General features: G+C 57.1%; 1 protein-coding gene across 4 annotated transcripts in view; it reads left to right on the forward strand.

Annotated features, from left to right (window-relative positions):
• The window catches only part of CRAMP1 (cramped chromatin regulator homolog 1), a 58,441-nt gene extending 43,098 nt beyond the window's left edge, over positions 1-15,343 (forward strand). Inside the window, exons 12-21 of one of the 4 annotated variants that reach the window (XM_045874657.3) lie at positions 1,138-1,319; positions 1,410-1,484; positions 3,836-3,917; positions 4,588-4,692; positions 4,913-5,091; positions 5,628-5,696; positions 6,327-6,558; positions 7,278-7,442; positions 8,499-8,644; positions 11,612-15,343. In XM_045874657.3, coding sequence (XP_045730613.2) covers positions 1,138-1,319; positions 1,410-1,484; positions 3,836-3,917; positions 4,588-4,692; positions 4,913-5,091; positions 5,628-5,696; positions 6,327-6,558; positions 7,278-7,442; positions 8,499-8,644; positions 11,612-11,776 — 1,400 coding nt within the window. In that variant the 3' untranslated portion in view covers positions 11,777-15,343. The remainder of the gene's footprint in view (positions 1-1,137; positions 1,320-1,409; positions 1,485-3,835; positions 3,918-4,587; positions 4,693-4,912; positions 5,092-5,627; positions 5,697-6,326; positions 6,559-7,277; positions 7,443-8,498; positions 8,645-11,611) is intronic. The other 3 variants (XM_045874659.3, XM_064592298.1, XM_064592297.1) reach the window with 3 other exon arrangements.
• The last annotated feature ends 213 nt before the right edge of the window (positions 15,344-15,556 follow it).

A 15,556-nucleotide genomic window follows, 5' to 3' on the forward strand; every position in this document is an offset into this window, starting at 1 on the left:
GTTTTTTTTTTTAAGATCTATTTATTTGAGAGAGAGAGAGAGAGTATGAGCAGGAGGGGCATAGGGAGAGGGAGAGGGAGAGAGAATCTCAAGCAAGTTCCAGCACGGGGCCCAACGTGGGCCTTAGTCCCACGACCCCAAGATCATGACCTGAGCCAAAATCGAGAGTCAGACACTCAACCGACTGTGCCACCCAGGTGCCCCGGGTTATTTTCTGTTCCGAGCGTGTCACCAGCTTTATGTGTTCTCTGTGTGGTGAATAGCCTTCCTGTGGAATGAGTGCTGTGCAGGGGGCCTCCGGGTAACTGAGCCTAGATCAGGTGTCTGTGCAGATCAGGGCTCAGGTAGCGATGGTACTCCTTCCTGCCCTCCACTCTGACTTCAAATTTTTGTAATTTTATGCGGTCTTTACCATCCTTTCTCTTTCTGAATGGAGGATGTTTCTAGACCAAGACACTTGCAGTGCCAGAGTCCGAACTGGTGCTCAGAGGGCCTGAGTTTAATTTCACGGCTTTGCAAATAAAAACTAAGGAAAAGGGGGCCTGCCCCTACATGGATTGAGGGTGTACGCAGCGGCACCTACAGTAATGAAGGCAGAGTCTCAGAACAGTGGTTCCAAGATAAAACATTTTCTGTCCCTTTATGTCTGGGCTGTCCTTGGTACAGTAGAGATTTAGAACGGGGACTGGCCGACCGCAGCCCACAGCCTGCTCGTCAGGATGGCCACGCTCCAGCTGCAGAGCCCAGGGCAGCAGGGCCTGGAAGGCCCACCAGCCAGGCAGCTACTCTCTGGCTCTTTAAAGAGAAAGCTTGCTGACCTCTGGTCTATGCTAGGTGGTCTGGAAGGTTCTTCCAGCTGTCACGTGTCCTTGCAGGCCTATCTGCCCTTCCCACTGGGGATCAAAGTGGCAGAGTGCTGCTGTGCTCTCAGAGCCATGATTCACTTACGGTGGGAACTGCAGCTTCAGGGAGAAGGATAGGAAGGCAGGGTTTGGGGACTGAAATCTAGGAAATGCTTTTTAAGCAAACGGAATCAGCTGTCCCTGTTTCTTCCGGTTTTCCTCCGGAGAGAGCAGCTGTGTTCGCGCTGGTGATGCTGCCCGGTGAGTGGTGTGTTCGCGGTCCCTTGGCTTCTAGGTCTGAGAAATCCGCCAAGACCCCTGCTGGTGGCGGGCCCCTCCAGTACAGGTAGCAGTGACTCAGACGGCGGCCTTTTTGCTGTCCCGACCACTCTGCCGCCCAACAGCCGCCACGGGAAGCTCTATTCTCCCAGTAAAGAAACCGAACTGACTTTCCGTCAGCACCTAAACTCCATCAGTGTAAGTTGGGGGGGGGGGGGCGTGCCATGCTGCCGGTGGGGGGCCCTGCGTCTAGGGGCACGCTCTCACGCCCGCGCTGTCTCCTTGCAGATGCAGTCGGATTTCTTCTTGCCGAAGCCCAGGAAGTTGCGGAACCGGCACCTGCGGAAGCCCCTGGTGGTCCAGGTCAGGGCACCAGCGTGCGTCTGTGCCGCAGGGAGTCCTCGGCCCCTCCTTCCTTCTTATGCAGAGGACACACAGAGTAGTGACGGGGCCCTGACTGTTTCCTGAAATAACGAGAATCTTGGCACAGCATGTAAACCACTTGTAAAAAAGACAGGCAGTCCCGGGGATTCAAGTCCCACGTGTCCCGCTTTAGGATATATTTGAGGACTCTCGGAGCTGCTATTTATAAATATGCAGCTCGCAGAGGCAATTGACAAGGTAGATGGAGTGGCCAGAGGCCAGACTCTCCTGAGCTCACAGCACTGAAGGCCAGAGGCCCCGTGGAAGTCGTCTGCAGACCCAAGGGCACAGCCTGAGAGTGAGAGGCCTGCGAGTGCGGGTGAGGCGGGAATTCTGTAAGGAGTCCAAGCTTAGAAATGTATGGATGTGGGTTGTTTGGCGATAAACATACAGGTCTCTGTTCGTCTTGCTAGTCTCTCAGAAATCTCTTCCTCTCTTGAGTTTAATTGATGTAGAAAGGAGAGATTGCATGGCAGGTCTCAGGCAGGGCAGTGCACAGCAGTCCTCCCCTTAATCTCGGTTCTGCTTCCCGTGGTCTGTAGCCGAGGTCAGCAGAAAGCGGGTGATTCTCCGGACACGTCATCAGAGGGTCAGCAGTACGTCATGTGCCTGCATCACTTGCTCACGGGGGCAGAGACGAGGGAGACCTTGTTGACGGAACTTTTGTTTCAGCATATAGATTTTATTATCGATTGTGGTTGTTAGATTGTTACCTGCCTAACTTACAAATTAAACTTTGTCACAGTTACGTCCCTGTAGGAAAACAATAGTATGTGTAGGGCTGATGTCATCTGCAGTTTGAGGCATCCACGGGGGTCTTGGGACACGTGCCCTGCAGATTCGGGGATTGCTGTATTCTAGGTCCCAAGTTTTGTGTGCGCGTGCGCGGGCCGAGTCCTCACCGGCACAGTTGGTGAAGTACGGAATCCGCCCTGGCTGGACAGTGGTTCTGTGGCTCTGTGGCTCTTGGGCTCTTGGTCTGGGGTTGCGAGCCTGCATGGCCCATGGTGGTGGTGTTTGTTTAGCTTTGTAACAGCTTGATTATCAATGCGTGAGTCACGTAGTCCGAAGGTCTAAAGGGCTTGCAGGTAGAGCAGCCATCTCCGCTGTCTGATCCAGGACATTTCCGTCTCTCCACAAGGGAAGCCCATAGCCATCTCCTCAGATGCACCCCTGCCCGGGGCAAGCACTGTCTGCACTCAGGCTCTCTGTCCCTGGGGATTGGGCTCTTCTGAGCATTTCACATGAATGGAACCACACATAGTATGTGGTCTCCTGCGTTTACTGTTTTGATAGAAAGTGTCAGTGGTACACAGCCCTTCGTTTCCCTGCTGCTTTCCCGGCAGCAGGACGGGATGGCAGCCCGCGACCAAGCCTTGCACTTCCTGCTGCCCTTCCAGATGGTGCGCGTCCGCAGCTCCTTGCTGTGTGACCGGGTCACCCCGCTGCCTCCTGGCACCCGAACAGACCTGCTGGCCCTCCGTGTTGTTGGCGACCCAGTAGCACCCCCTCCTCTCTGCTCTGTGCTGACCCCGAGGGGTCACCCCGCTGCCTCTTGGCACCCGAACAGACCTGCTGGCCCTCCCGTGTCATTGGCGACCCAGTAGCACCCCCTCCTCTCTGCTCTGTGCTGACCCCGAGGGGCAAGGAGACATCCTTCGCCCGTTAGCAGAGAATGCACCTTGCACCCAGAGCCGGGAGTGTCTAATGATGTGGCAGATACTTTGTGTTAATGTTTTATTTCTACGACCGTGCCAGCAGTTTCCATAATTCCCTGTGAGGTGGCAGCTGCCACACTGGCCCTGCATGACTCAGAACCAGGAGACCGGGGCCCATGAGCAGGGAGGGCGGGCACTGCATCAGCGATGGGTTGGAGTGCCTCACGCCCTTAGCTCGTCCATCTTGCCAGGAGCCGCTTTATTTCTTTTGCCACAAGCTCGAAGGGGCCCAGATCTGGGGGTGTGTCTCGTAAGAGTCCATGCCCAGTGTTTATGATGGACGTACAGCACTGGGAGGGCGTTCTGAGTTAGCACTGGGCCATCCTGACATCCCTCCAGCGTTCCCTATGGAAGGGTTGACTACTTTGGGTTCTTTTCAGAGAGGCCCAGTGTTCAGGGCTCGGGGTCCACAGGCACAGCTGTCCTCAGTGTCCTCGAGCCAGAGCCCCCATCTGGACACGCTCAGCTCCCTCTCACCTGGAATGTCCTTTATGGCCCGTCACCGGTTTCCTGAGTGATTGCTGGCACTGGGGTCTTCCCGTCATCTGATTATCGACATTCTTCTCTCCACAGAGAACACTGCTTCCTCGACCGTCTGAGCACCAGTCCCACAACGTCTGTTCCTTTTCCATCCTATCCAATTCCTCCGTGACTGGTAAGCACCTGGGCTCCTTGGGTAACTGTTCACGCCTTTCCTGTGCGTGGCCCTGTCTTCGGGAACGGCAGATGTTGGTGTCCTCGGCTCTTTGCAGGACATCCCGAGCATCCCTTTGTCCCTTCTGTCCACAAAGCCTGAGTGTGCTGGGCCCGGGCCACGGAGGGGCAGGCGCGGACGCCTGGTGGGTGGTGGTGTGTGGGCAGGTCTGTGGTGTGGGAGAGGCCCTGGCTCTGGGAAGTACGCTGTCTCACACAGCGGGCACGGCTGAGTGACACGCGTGCCACGTAGGCACTGTGAGCGTCGACGGCTTCTCATGCTCGCTCTCAGCTGCAGGAAGTCTGGTGGGGGCTGCAGCGGCAGAGTCCTGGTGCAGGATTTGTGGCTCCGCCTGCCACTCAGGTCAGGCGCACCCCCCCCTCCAAAAGGCCCCCCGTGGTGTGGCGTGAGGACTGCGGCCTTCCAGCAGCTCCGGCAAGCGTGGTGGTGCTATGTCCCCGGGGGCCGGGACTTTCTCCTCGTCGGGGCCTGTCTGACCTGGGACTTCCCAAGTCGGCTTCTGACAAGGCTCAGTTCCCGTGACTGTGACTTGAAAGGAAACGCTCCACGGCCCCTGTTGTGCGTTCGGAGGGTGCGGGCTGATGCATCTGCTTCTGCTCTTTCCCCGCAGGGAGAGGCTCGTTCAGGCCCATCCATTCTTCCCTGACCAAAGCAGCCCTGTCTCGGCCGATTGTGCCCAAGGTCCTTCCACCCCCGGCCACGGGCCACCTGGCCAGTAAGTTTCTGTTACCAGCACGACAGACACCACGGGAGGGTTCCGAGCGAGCTTTCTGTTCGCCTCCAAGCCTGTGTGTCCTGTTACCGTTCAGAGAGAACACGAGAGCCTTTGTCCTTGCTTGGAAATGAGGTGTGAGGCAGAGGCTGTTTCATGAGCCCCTTGGGGCCTGTCAGGGTGTCCCTGGAACTCAGGTTCGAAATGTCCTTCCTGTTGCCAGGTGCTATTGACTTAGCAGCTAAAAGTGCCGGCATCATCCCTGGGAGCCCCCTCCCTGTCTTGGACGCTGAGGGCTTGTCCGGCATCTCTCCGCTGTCTTCAGATGAGGTGACTCCCACCGTCCCAGGTCAGGACTCCACCAGCACCCACCAGAATGGAGATTCCATCCCCGCTGTCAGGGTAAGTATGTTTAGCATGGCTTTTCCACATCCCCGCCACCTTCTGGGACAGGTCAGTCACTTTCCAGAGGGGTGGGTGCCGAGGCCATGGGACTGAGGTCATGCTGGACTCCAGTTCTGCCTGAGGAGGTGATGGGCCCTGAGAGGCTCCAGGAGAGTGCCTGGACCAGGGAGGCTGTGGCGTTGGGTGAGCGCCGTGTGGCCCCGAGGGGAGAGCCATGGACGGACGCAGTGGGACAGGCTTGCTGTGATGCTGAGGCAGGCACGGAGCTTTGTCTCCCTGCAGACGTCACTCAGTTCGTGAAGTAGCTTTGGCCGCACCGGCGGGCAGTACACTCCGTGCCTCCCTGACCCGCACACCTCTGACCCCCCTGCCCCCCATGCTTAGGCTCTGCTGGGACTGGGGTTGCTCTTTGAACGGACAGCCGCACTTGTGGGGACTTGGTGACCTAACCCTGACAGCAGTAACATCCTGGCTCTCTGGCTGCTAGGAGCCTGTAGGCCTGGGGCCCACTGGCTTTCCTCGTGTTGTTGTAGGGCACGAGCGACCCATTCATCAGTGTCCCCTCGAGGCCTGAGCAGGAGCCGGTGACGGACGGTTTCCAGGTAGAGGGTGCTCTTGGCTGTGGAGCAGTGCAGCTGCCCCGGGACCCCCTCTATGCCAGGCCCCCCACCCTCGTGGTCTTCCCGTGGCCCTAGCCTCACTCCCTTGGACTGCCAGGTGGTGGCAAGAACACACATCCCTCAAGGCCCCGCAGCGCCGTTCTTCCACCCACCTTGCCTAGACAAACACATAGCTCCCATCTGAGGCTTCCTGCCCCTTCATAAGGCAGCCTATTTCAGACGCGCTCCTGGAAGGACTGTTTGGGGCCACAGGGATGGAAGTCGTCAGCCATAGTGCTCCCGGGCGCTCTTCTGTCCGGATTACCAGCTGTCCCACCGGCCGTGGAGGCAGGGCCAGCCGCCCCCCTCCCTGGCCGCCGCCCCCCTCGGCCTGGGCCCTCCAAGGCTGCCATGACTAGCGTGGCTTCAGGAGAAGTAAATCCACTGAGTGTGTATCTTGCAGAGCAGGGAGACTCCCAGTGGTGCCCCAGTGACCCCACAGGGAGAGGTGGTGTGGTATTCTCATTTCTCTGTCGAATCGCCTGTCACTCAGTCACTGCCGTGTGGGGCTGAGGCCAATTTTCCATTCCGTGTTCCTGATCATCTGTTGTGTCCCCCCCACCCCCCATCCAGGGCTCACCCGTGCTGTCCTTATCCGAGCTGTCCAAGGCTCCTCTCCACAACGGGCCCCCCGCACCCCTGCCTGTGCCAGAGGGCTCCAGCAGCCGCCTGTCCCCACCCAACGTCTCCGCGCTGCTGGACATCTCCCTGCCCGGGCCGCCCGAGGACGTGCTCTCACAGGGCGAGCCCGCCACACACATCAGCGACTCCATCATTGAAATTGCCATCAGCTCTGGCCAGTACGGTGAGGGCCCGTGGGGTTCTGACTTCCCGCCAGGGTGTCTGCACACTTGCTGGGCACCCCCCTGTCCAGCATTCCCTCTTGAGTGTGGAGCATCTGCCGCCTGTGGGGTGCTGCCCATCCTGGCAGGGGGCAGCCCCAGCAGATGAGGAGCAGATGGGTACTGTGGCTCTTCACGGCCTCGAGGACAGAGAGCAGGCCCGCCAGGCCTCTGCAGCCCACGGCTCAGATGGGGCCTTTTTCTGCTTGGTTCTGAATCTGGGTGGACAGCTTGAGGTCGTGCGGGTCCTGGCAGTGGGGGTGGACTGGGACCTGTGGGGGCTTTGGCCTCACGGGTTCTGTGGGACGGCACTCGCTGGTCTGCTTTGGGCTGTGGATTCACAGAGAACTCAGCGCTCCCCTTCGCACCTTACTTCTGTTGGTGACATGGGGACGTGCGCACTGGTGTGTGCTGGTGTGGTTGGTGTCGGCGCCAGCAAGAGCGTTGGGGGTGCACGGGGTCTGCCGCATCAGCATAGTTGCGGCCACTGCCATTCCCTGAGGTGGGCACATGGCCCCTGCCTCCACAGGCCCCCTCTGCAGGGCAGTCCCGTTTGTCCTCCATGGGCCCCCCACACATATCCAGTGCTTGTGCCACAATGCTGATTTCTGGGTGGCAGGTGGGGGAAGTGGGGTGCCGTTCACCCACCACGCCATCTCTGATCCTGCGTTTCGGTTGACAGGTGAGGGAGTTTCTCTTTCTCCAGCAAAACTGAATGGAAGTGACAGCTCCAAGAGTCTTCCCTCCCCATCCAGCAGCCCCCAGCCCGATTGGATCGCCTCCCCGACCCATGACCCCCAGTGGTGCCCCAGTGACCCCACAGACTCATCGCTCAGCAGCTTGTTTGGTGAGTGGAGGGCGCAGCAGGGCATGGGCGGGCTCCCCGTGGCGCACCTGGGTGGGGACTGGAGTCTGAAGTCCCAGCAGAGCTGCTGGGTTCAGGGTTTATCCCAAGTCAGTCACACGGTGGGGGAGGGGGGCGCCGAGGCCTCTGGCGTGCACGTCACTGAGCTTGCGTGAACATGGACACCCACGTGACACTCAGCCCGGGCTGAGATGGGCCCATGTCCGCACTCAGTCTCCCGTGCCCTTCTCCGGGCTGCCCGCTCTCCGGCTCCTGCCTGCTCGGGCTTTCTGCTCTTGCCATTGGCGGTGGGGTAGAAGACGGCTCTTCGAGCTCTCAGCTCCCCCTCTTCCCATCCTCAGTCTGGTGTCCTGAAGCAGATGTTCCCACTGTCTCATGGCGTGGACGGGCGCCCCTCCCCGGGCACCAGGTGTTCATGTGGTGGGAGGGCTGCCAGGGACAGCCACACCGGCCTCAGTGGCCTGTGCGGGGCGAGCTCCTGTGGCACGTGTGGGATCAGCGCACCCAGCATTCTTTAGAGGGTAGCCGGGGTGCTTGTGTGGTGGGGGATGCTGGCAGCCCTAAAAAGGGGTGGTTTTACACATGAGCCTGGTTGGCACCCATGTGGGCACCACACCTGGAGACCCAGATTGATGCGGGAGGTCTGGGTGGTGCCAGGGAGGCAGCACCGACGAGGGTTTGCTGAGATGGAAGTCACATAGAACAGTGCAGGTGTCTGCAAAGTCAAATAGAAATTATGAGAAATCGGAACCACCTCATACGGAGGTGAGGGTGGTGACCCGGCAGTGGGATGAGGCAGGGCTCCCGGGAGTACGAAGCCGACTCTCACGTGCTGCACGGAAAACTCCCCGGGGCTCTCCATGTGAGAGAGGCCAGGGACCACACAACAACTCCATCCAAAGCCCTGTGGCTGCATGAGCGTACAGGTAGATGCCTGGAAGGGGCCTGGCAGGGCCATCCACACGCAGCCTGCGGGGTCCTCCACTTGGACTGGACTAGGCAAGCCGGTCTCAGGATGTCTTCTCCTCCTTTTGGCAGCAAGCTTCATCTCCCCAGAGAAGAGCCGGAAGATGCTGCCAACTCCTGCAGGGACCCACAGCGGCACCTCCCTGCTGGGCCCCAGCTTGCTGGATGGGAACTCGAGAGACTCGTTTGTGTCCCGGTCCCTGGCTGATGTTGCTGAGGTAGGCGCGTGGCCTTAGCTCCGACTTGACCAGCAGCCCGCCTTCTGGAGGTGGCCGGATGCCTCGGGCGGGACCCTTGTGTTCTTAGGACTCGGAGTTCTCCTGACCAGGGAAGCTCTGGCCGCCCTGGGCCAGAATTCTTTCCCGCGTGGCGGCAGATGAGGGACGTGAGGTAACAGCTCCGCGCTGGAGGCCTCGGAACCTGGAAAGCCCTGGAGTCGGGTGGACTGCGGGGCCTATGCTGGTGGCCAGCACAGGCCTTGGGTCTCTTCTCCCCTTCAGCAGCTGCGTGACCTGGGGCAGGTAGTGCCTCGGTTTCCTGGTCTGTCCAGGGCTGCTGCTGATTTTCAAGGAGGACGTGGCCATTGTGGGTGGTACGTCCTCCGTGCTGCCGCCTGACGGGCAGGGAGGCCTTCCAGCCGCATCTCCCTATGTGGTGGCATGAGGCTGCCGCCCGCTGAGCTAAAAAGTGGCTCGGGGTGGTGGCGGACTGTTGATGTGGAGGCGAGACTCGGTCTGTGATGCCTCTCGCTGTTTGTCCACTCGGAGCCGCCCAGGCCTCCACCCCACGAGGAGCGAGTGTGTTGGGGAGCAAGTAGGACTCGCGAGGACAGGGGCACAGAGCGCAGCGCTCTGAGAGAGACGGAGGTGGAGCATGTGCGTAAGAGGGAAAGGATTCTCCATAGAGAACCCCACCCCCTCGGGTGGGCCTAGTTCTGTTGTCAGAGGCCTGGAGCAGCATCCCGCAAATACTGCTTCCCTGGGACGTGCCGGTGTTGGTGGGTCTCTCTCAGATTTCGTAGTCAGATTCCCCACGGGGCCCTGGATCAAACAGAGCTCACCGCTCTTTCCCACGGACATCTCAGCTTCTCCTTATCTTGACTGGCATCTCATGGGGAGGCTTTGGAGAATTCTGAGCTGAGCGGTGACGTGACTAGAAATTCTACCGAAATAGAGACACAGACCAAGAAGCAGCAGCATACGCCCTCCTTGCATGCTGCAATGTGTCTCAGACCACTCATGGCTCTGATGTCACACAAGAAGCCCATCTTTCCTCTTCGTGCATGTGGGTGTGGGTGTGTATGCTTACAAACCCTCGGCTTCTATGCAGATGGGCCTGCCACACATACCTGGAGACAGCTCCTCAGGACCCTGCTGTTCTGGGCAGTCTCCAGGGCAACGGAAGCAGTACCTGGGGCTGTTACAAGTGCAGACTCGTGGGCCCACCCCAGGTCCACCCCATACCCACCCCAGGTCCACCCCAGGCTCACCCCAGATTCACCCTGGCCCACTCCAGGTTCACCCCATGCCCACACCAGGTCCACCCCAGGCTCACCCCAGATTCACCCGTTTCACCCAGACCCACCCCAGGTCTACCCCAGGCCCACCCCAGGTTCACCCCATGCCCACACCAGGTCCACCCCAGGCTCACCCCAGATTCACCCCGGCCCATTCCAGGTTCACCCCAAGCTCACCCCAGATTCACCCGTTTCACCCAGACCCACCCCAGGTCTACCCCAGGTTCACCCCATGCCCACACCAGGTCCACCCCAGGCTCACCCCAGATTCACCCGTTTCACCCAGGCCCACCCCAGGCTCACCCCAGGTTCATCCCATGCCCACACCAGGTCCATCCCAGGCCCACACCAGGTCCACCCCAGATTCACCCGTTTCTCCCAGGCCTACCCCAGGTCCACCCCAGGCCCATCTGATGGGGTTTGAACAGAGTGGGCATGAGGGGTGGGTGGGAAAGGTGGGGCCAGATCGGCCCACACTGATAGTGATGGAAGCTGATGATGGGCCTGTATGGGGAAGACAGGCACTAGTCACTCTGCTTTTTGAAAACAAATTTTAGTTTAAAATTTTCCATAGAAAGCTTAAAGTTTGTTTTTTTGTTTTTTTTTTTTTAAGATTTTTTTTTATTTATTCATGACAGAGAGAGAGAGAGAGAGAGGCAGAGGGAGAAGCAGGCTCCCAAGGAGCAGGGAGCCCAATGCGGGACTCGATCCCGGGACCCTGGGATCATGACCTGAGCCGAAGGCAGACGCTTAACCATCTGAGCCACCCAGGCGCCCGCTTAAAGTTTGTTTATTAAAGTAATCTCTACCCCCAGTGTGGGACCCGAACTCATGACCCCCAGATCATAAGTTGCACACTCGTCCGACTGAGCCAGCCAGGTGCCCCTGTCATGAAAGTTTAAAATCCAGTTCGTGCCATAGCTCTATTCAGAATTTTCTGAAGGCTTCTCATTCGTTTGTCGTGTCCTGCAATTCTGTAACAAATACTTATCCAGGGCATACTCTGTGCCGGGCACTGCTCTAGGCACAAGTGAACAAAACCACGGCCCCATCCTCGTGAGCCTTCTGCTTGAGCAAAAGAGGCAGACGGTACACCCTGAAGACAGACTTTCGTGTATCTGTCCACAGAATAACCTAGCTCCTGAAGCTCTGTTGTACACACTCTGGTCTTTATCCTTGCTTTCCTTTCTTGGCCTGACTTGTTGTCTCATCTGCCAGCTTTGTTTCTTGAAGAGCCGAAGCCCATTCTCATCTCAGGGTCTTTGCACTTGCTGTTTTATGGGTATGTGCTTCCTGGCCCTGGGGCAAACCCCACCCACTTCCTCAGCTCCCATGTCCTTCAGGCCACCCCGCAGTCTCTGCACCCCACTGTGTGCCCTTTGCCTCATTGCTTATTGAGGGTCCACAGTCTGTGCTGGGCACCACCACTCTGGCCCGGCGGCGCATGGCGCCAGTCCCCTGGTCGGCTCTCATGCACACTTATCAAAAGAGGGAGTGTTCAAAAGGACAGAGGAGATTCTGCAGTTCTCCCGAGAGTGCTGGGCCGGTGTCACATGGCTCATTGATCAGGTTCTAGTCTTCACTGGTCCACTCATCTCCCACTGAAGTCCCTGCTGTGGTGGCCAGCCACCCGCTGACGTCGCCTTCCCTCGTGTCCTCTGCCCCGCAGGTTGTGGATTCCCAGCTGGTGTGCATGATGAATGAAAACAGCATTGATTACATATCTCGATTCAACGATTTGGCCCAAGAACTGTCCATCGCTGAGCCCGGCCGCCGAGAGGTTCTGTTTGATGGCAGTGGAGGTGGCCCCCCCGTCGGTGACCTGTCCCAGTGACCAGACCTCACCCCTGCTGGGGCATCCTGGAGGCTGCAGAGGAGGGCTGGTGGTCCTCCACTGTGGTATGTGTAGCCCTCTCCAGGCTAGAGAAAACAGAAATCCAGCCCAGGACCCCCCAGAAGACGGTCTGAGCAGAGGACTCTCTGTGCCCCAGAACAGACAACATGCAGGAAGCTGCGTCCCGATGGGCAGAGGGCCGCGGTGGCCCGGGAGGTGAGGACAGGTTCTGTCAGAGGGCCTGTGTCAAACACTGCTGTGGCATCAGAGCCACTCCCTGCCAGCCGTGGGATAGCGCTTGCCGGCCGCACTTCCACCCCCGTCACCATGTTGGACGTTGCAGTGGGTTTTCTTTCCGAGGGAAAGGAGTGGGTGTGCGGCGGCCAAGGCCCAGGGAGTCCCAGCCTCCCTGCTCTCTGCAGGGACACTTTCAGCCACCACTGCTTTTTTCTGCCAAACCTATGCACCTTTCGGTTGCTCTCTCTGCACATGACGGGGAAGGACAGCTGGGCATGGCCTGGGCTCTGCCTGGTAGTGTCTGCACCCTTAGCGGACACTTGCGAGGACGCGTGGATCACAGGGCAGCGTCCCTGGTGCCATCACCCCAGAAACACTGACCCTTGCCTAGTGTGTTCTCCCACCTGGAGGTTTATTCTGACTGACTTAACGGGAAGGAGGAGAGAATCCTGTTTTGTGCAGCTTGTGTGGACTTTCAGAAAAAAACCCTGCTAAAGTGGTTGGAAAAAGGTTTTCCTTATGTTTTGAGAATTAGGAGACAGTGAAGAAGAGAGTTCATGGTTTCCTTCCTGTGTTGAAGCCGAGCCTTCGGCTGCGAGTCCCTGAACCGCCAGGGGGCTGCTGGCTAGCCGCTGACATGCGCTGCCTTTCCAGGGAAGGTCTTCGCCTCTTCAGCATCTCCTCTTCCTTCCACGGGCTTCCGTGCAGAGTCCACCTGCTGCATACATTTCCTCCTTCGTGTTTCCTCCCATCCCGTGGTCCTCTGTTTCTCTTCTTCCAGCGCAGGGAACGCGAGCAAGGCGCAGACCCTGGGTGCAGTCAGAGCACGCTAAAACCACTTCCCTCTCATGTACTCCTCAGGCCCCCTTGGGTGACCGTTGGTCATCACTGCCGACGGGTCGGTGCCCAGAATGGAGCTGACAGGGCTGCTTTGTTCTCAGCCTTGGGAGGCTCAACAGACAAAAGCCCATCCAGCCCCCCATCCATTGTGGCCAGCAGCCAGTGCTATGGTGTTGGTCAGGTATAACCTGTGCACCACCATCCCACCTGCTGCTTCACTCTCCACCTGCAGTCCAGACCAGCTTGGCTTCTGAAACCCACCTGAACGGAGGACAGTTTCTCTTTCCTCTTCCCGACTAGCAGTGGAGTGGCAGCCGCCCAGGCCAGTCCCAGCCCTCTGCACGGGCTTTTCTCCCTGTCCATGATGAAGAGGTGAGGCAGCATGGAAAAGAACAGAAAAGGTCTTTTATGTGTGCAAGCAGAGGGGATGCTCCTGGTCCCAAGGTCTTAGCAGCCAACTGCAGCCCCTCCAGGCTATAGGCTGCGTCATTCACCCCGGCCACAGAGGAAAGAGAGGGCAGTGGGGCCTCCAGACAGAGGAGGTTCCTTCCTTCATCTCCAGTGTTTCAGAGCTCTTGCCTGTAACATGGTTTTCTTTTTTCAGGTCTGGTTCTAGGTACAAACATCACTAATAAGACCCACCGTGGGCAGCTCTTCTGGGCTCTTACAAAAAGTCCCAAAGTTCTGGAGATGTGTAAGAGAGGGACATGGTGTCCCTTTATTAAAGAGAGAGCATCGTTTGAACCAGAGTATCTTTAAACTAACTTGTATGGTTTAGCGATCTATCTATTAGCTTCCTGAACTTAGCACCTTCTGGAAGTGATATCAGTGGATCTCTCTGGGCATCTGACTTTGTTAGGTCTGTGGTAGGTGAGGACACCAGGCCAAGTGTAGGCCACTACTAACTTGCTCGTACCCCCACTGTGGGGGACCAGAGACCCCCAGTACCATTACAGCATCGATGCTAGGGGCAGTACTTGATGGCAGTGTGTGCGTTGCTGGAGACTGTAGGAGTCCTGAGCCGCTTTCATCAGGGGACACCCGAGGCAGTCTAGCGGGTAGGCTGGCACCAGTTTTCAGTGATACCTAAAAGGAAGAAAACTAGAGACTTGGGATCAGCTTTGGTAGGCTCTTCAGTGGCACCATCCACTAGGGGCTTAACCACAGACTCCATCTGGAGTGTCATCCGGGGGAGGGTGGGTTAGGGAGGACAGTGGACTGATTCTTCTCACCTGTAGCAAAGCTGACACGATTCCAGAGAATTCTGCCACTTCTGCAGCAACCTGACAGGTGTAAGCAATTGCTTGCTGTGTTAAGGGAAAGTGGCATCATTAGTAGCAAAGGGTGAGTCTTTTTTCTTCCAGCCTAAATGAATATATATGTATAAAAATAAGCAGCTGTTAAAGGCTAGAATTTTCCAAAAGACGCAAGCAGAGAAACTCCCCTCTTCCTGTATCTTGCTCTGCCTGTGCCACGGGAGTCGTAGTCTTGGTGTACACCTGTGACTTTCTTCGTGCATTTGAGCATGCTGTGATTAAGACCACATCTGTTCCTCAGAAAAATCCTTCCCTAGTCACTCTAATGATGTCTGGGATCTTTTTGCTGATTCAGCTTTTGTAAAGCTAGACTATCTCTGGTCTCCAGGGAGTTGTTTTGGCAGGTGATGAGCTTAGAAGATGCAGCTTGTGACTCCAGTAAGATTGGCGAGGACGTCGCCCTCACCTCTCTGTATCTGCTAGGTGTAGAGTACTTGCTCAGGGAGTGGGGTATTTGGAAATAAAGGCAAGCTTTCCCATGTCTCCAGCGGCTTAGCATTGGGATCCTGAAAAGGGCGTCCTTTTCAGTGGAATAGCATCTTTTAATTAGATCACAGCAAGGAATCCAAACTTAAGCCAAGAAAAGTCATGGAATAAAAGACACTGGAAGCAAGTAGAGGAGGAAAGCAGCAGTTGCTGGTTTTTTGTTTTTAAAGACCTTGAGATCTATCAGATGCATTTGAGAGAAAATAGGGCACTTAGTCTTAAGAAAAAAAGGAAGAAACCCACAGCGAACCTGTCCTGTGATTGGTGACTCACGAGAAGCTGTGTTCGAGGCACTACAGCAACCTGGACCCTGTGTTGTGTAGCGGGACAGCGGCTTAGAGCTTGCGGTCTGGGCGGCAGAACTCACCGCGGTTTCCTTTAATAATCGTTAAGCCATATCATCTGAGGTTTTCGGCTTGTTTGAGATGTGAATTTGTTTTATAGATTATAAATATACATATACAGTGTATGTATAAAGCAGAATGCCTGTCCTTCCTGATTATTTTTTGTACCATATTGTAAATTATATTATTTATTCTTTACCAATTTTGGGAATAAAAGGTGTTTTGGTTATTTAATATAATAAACAAAAGCTGTTAAACTTCTTATGTTTAAATTTCCAGTTCAACTTGTAAATGTTTTTATTGTGCATAAATACATACTAATACTTCATCTAATACTTCTCGAGTGAGTGTTGTTTGCTTCGCGGCGAGCTCGGCGGTGGCGGCTCGGCGTCAGGCCTCGGGTTTGCGCTGCCGCCCACAGACCCGGGCGCCTCCCGTGCGAGCAGCGGCCACCGGCGATCCCGCGGGTTGTACCCGCGGCAGCCGGGAGGCGCTTCTGGAGTGCGCGGCTTGTGCCTGCGCGGGGGGGGGGGGAGTCCGCTCGGGGCAGGGCCCGC

Source organism: Mirounga angustirostris, unplaced genomic scaffold (genome assembly GCF_029215605.1).
Source record: "Mirounga angustirostris isolate CCGP_5_RB_7025 unplaced genomic scaffold, mMirAng1.0.hap1 SCAF_5, whole genome shotgun sequence".
NCBI classification, from domain to species: Eukaryota; Metazoa; Chordata; class Mammalia; order Carnivora; family Phocidae; genus Mirounga; species Mirounga angustirostris.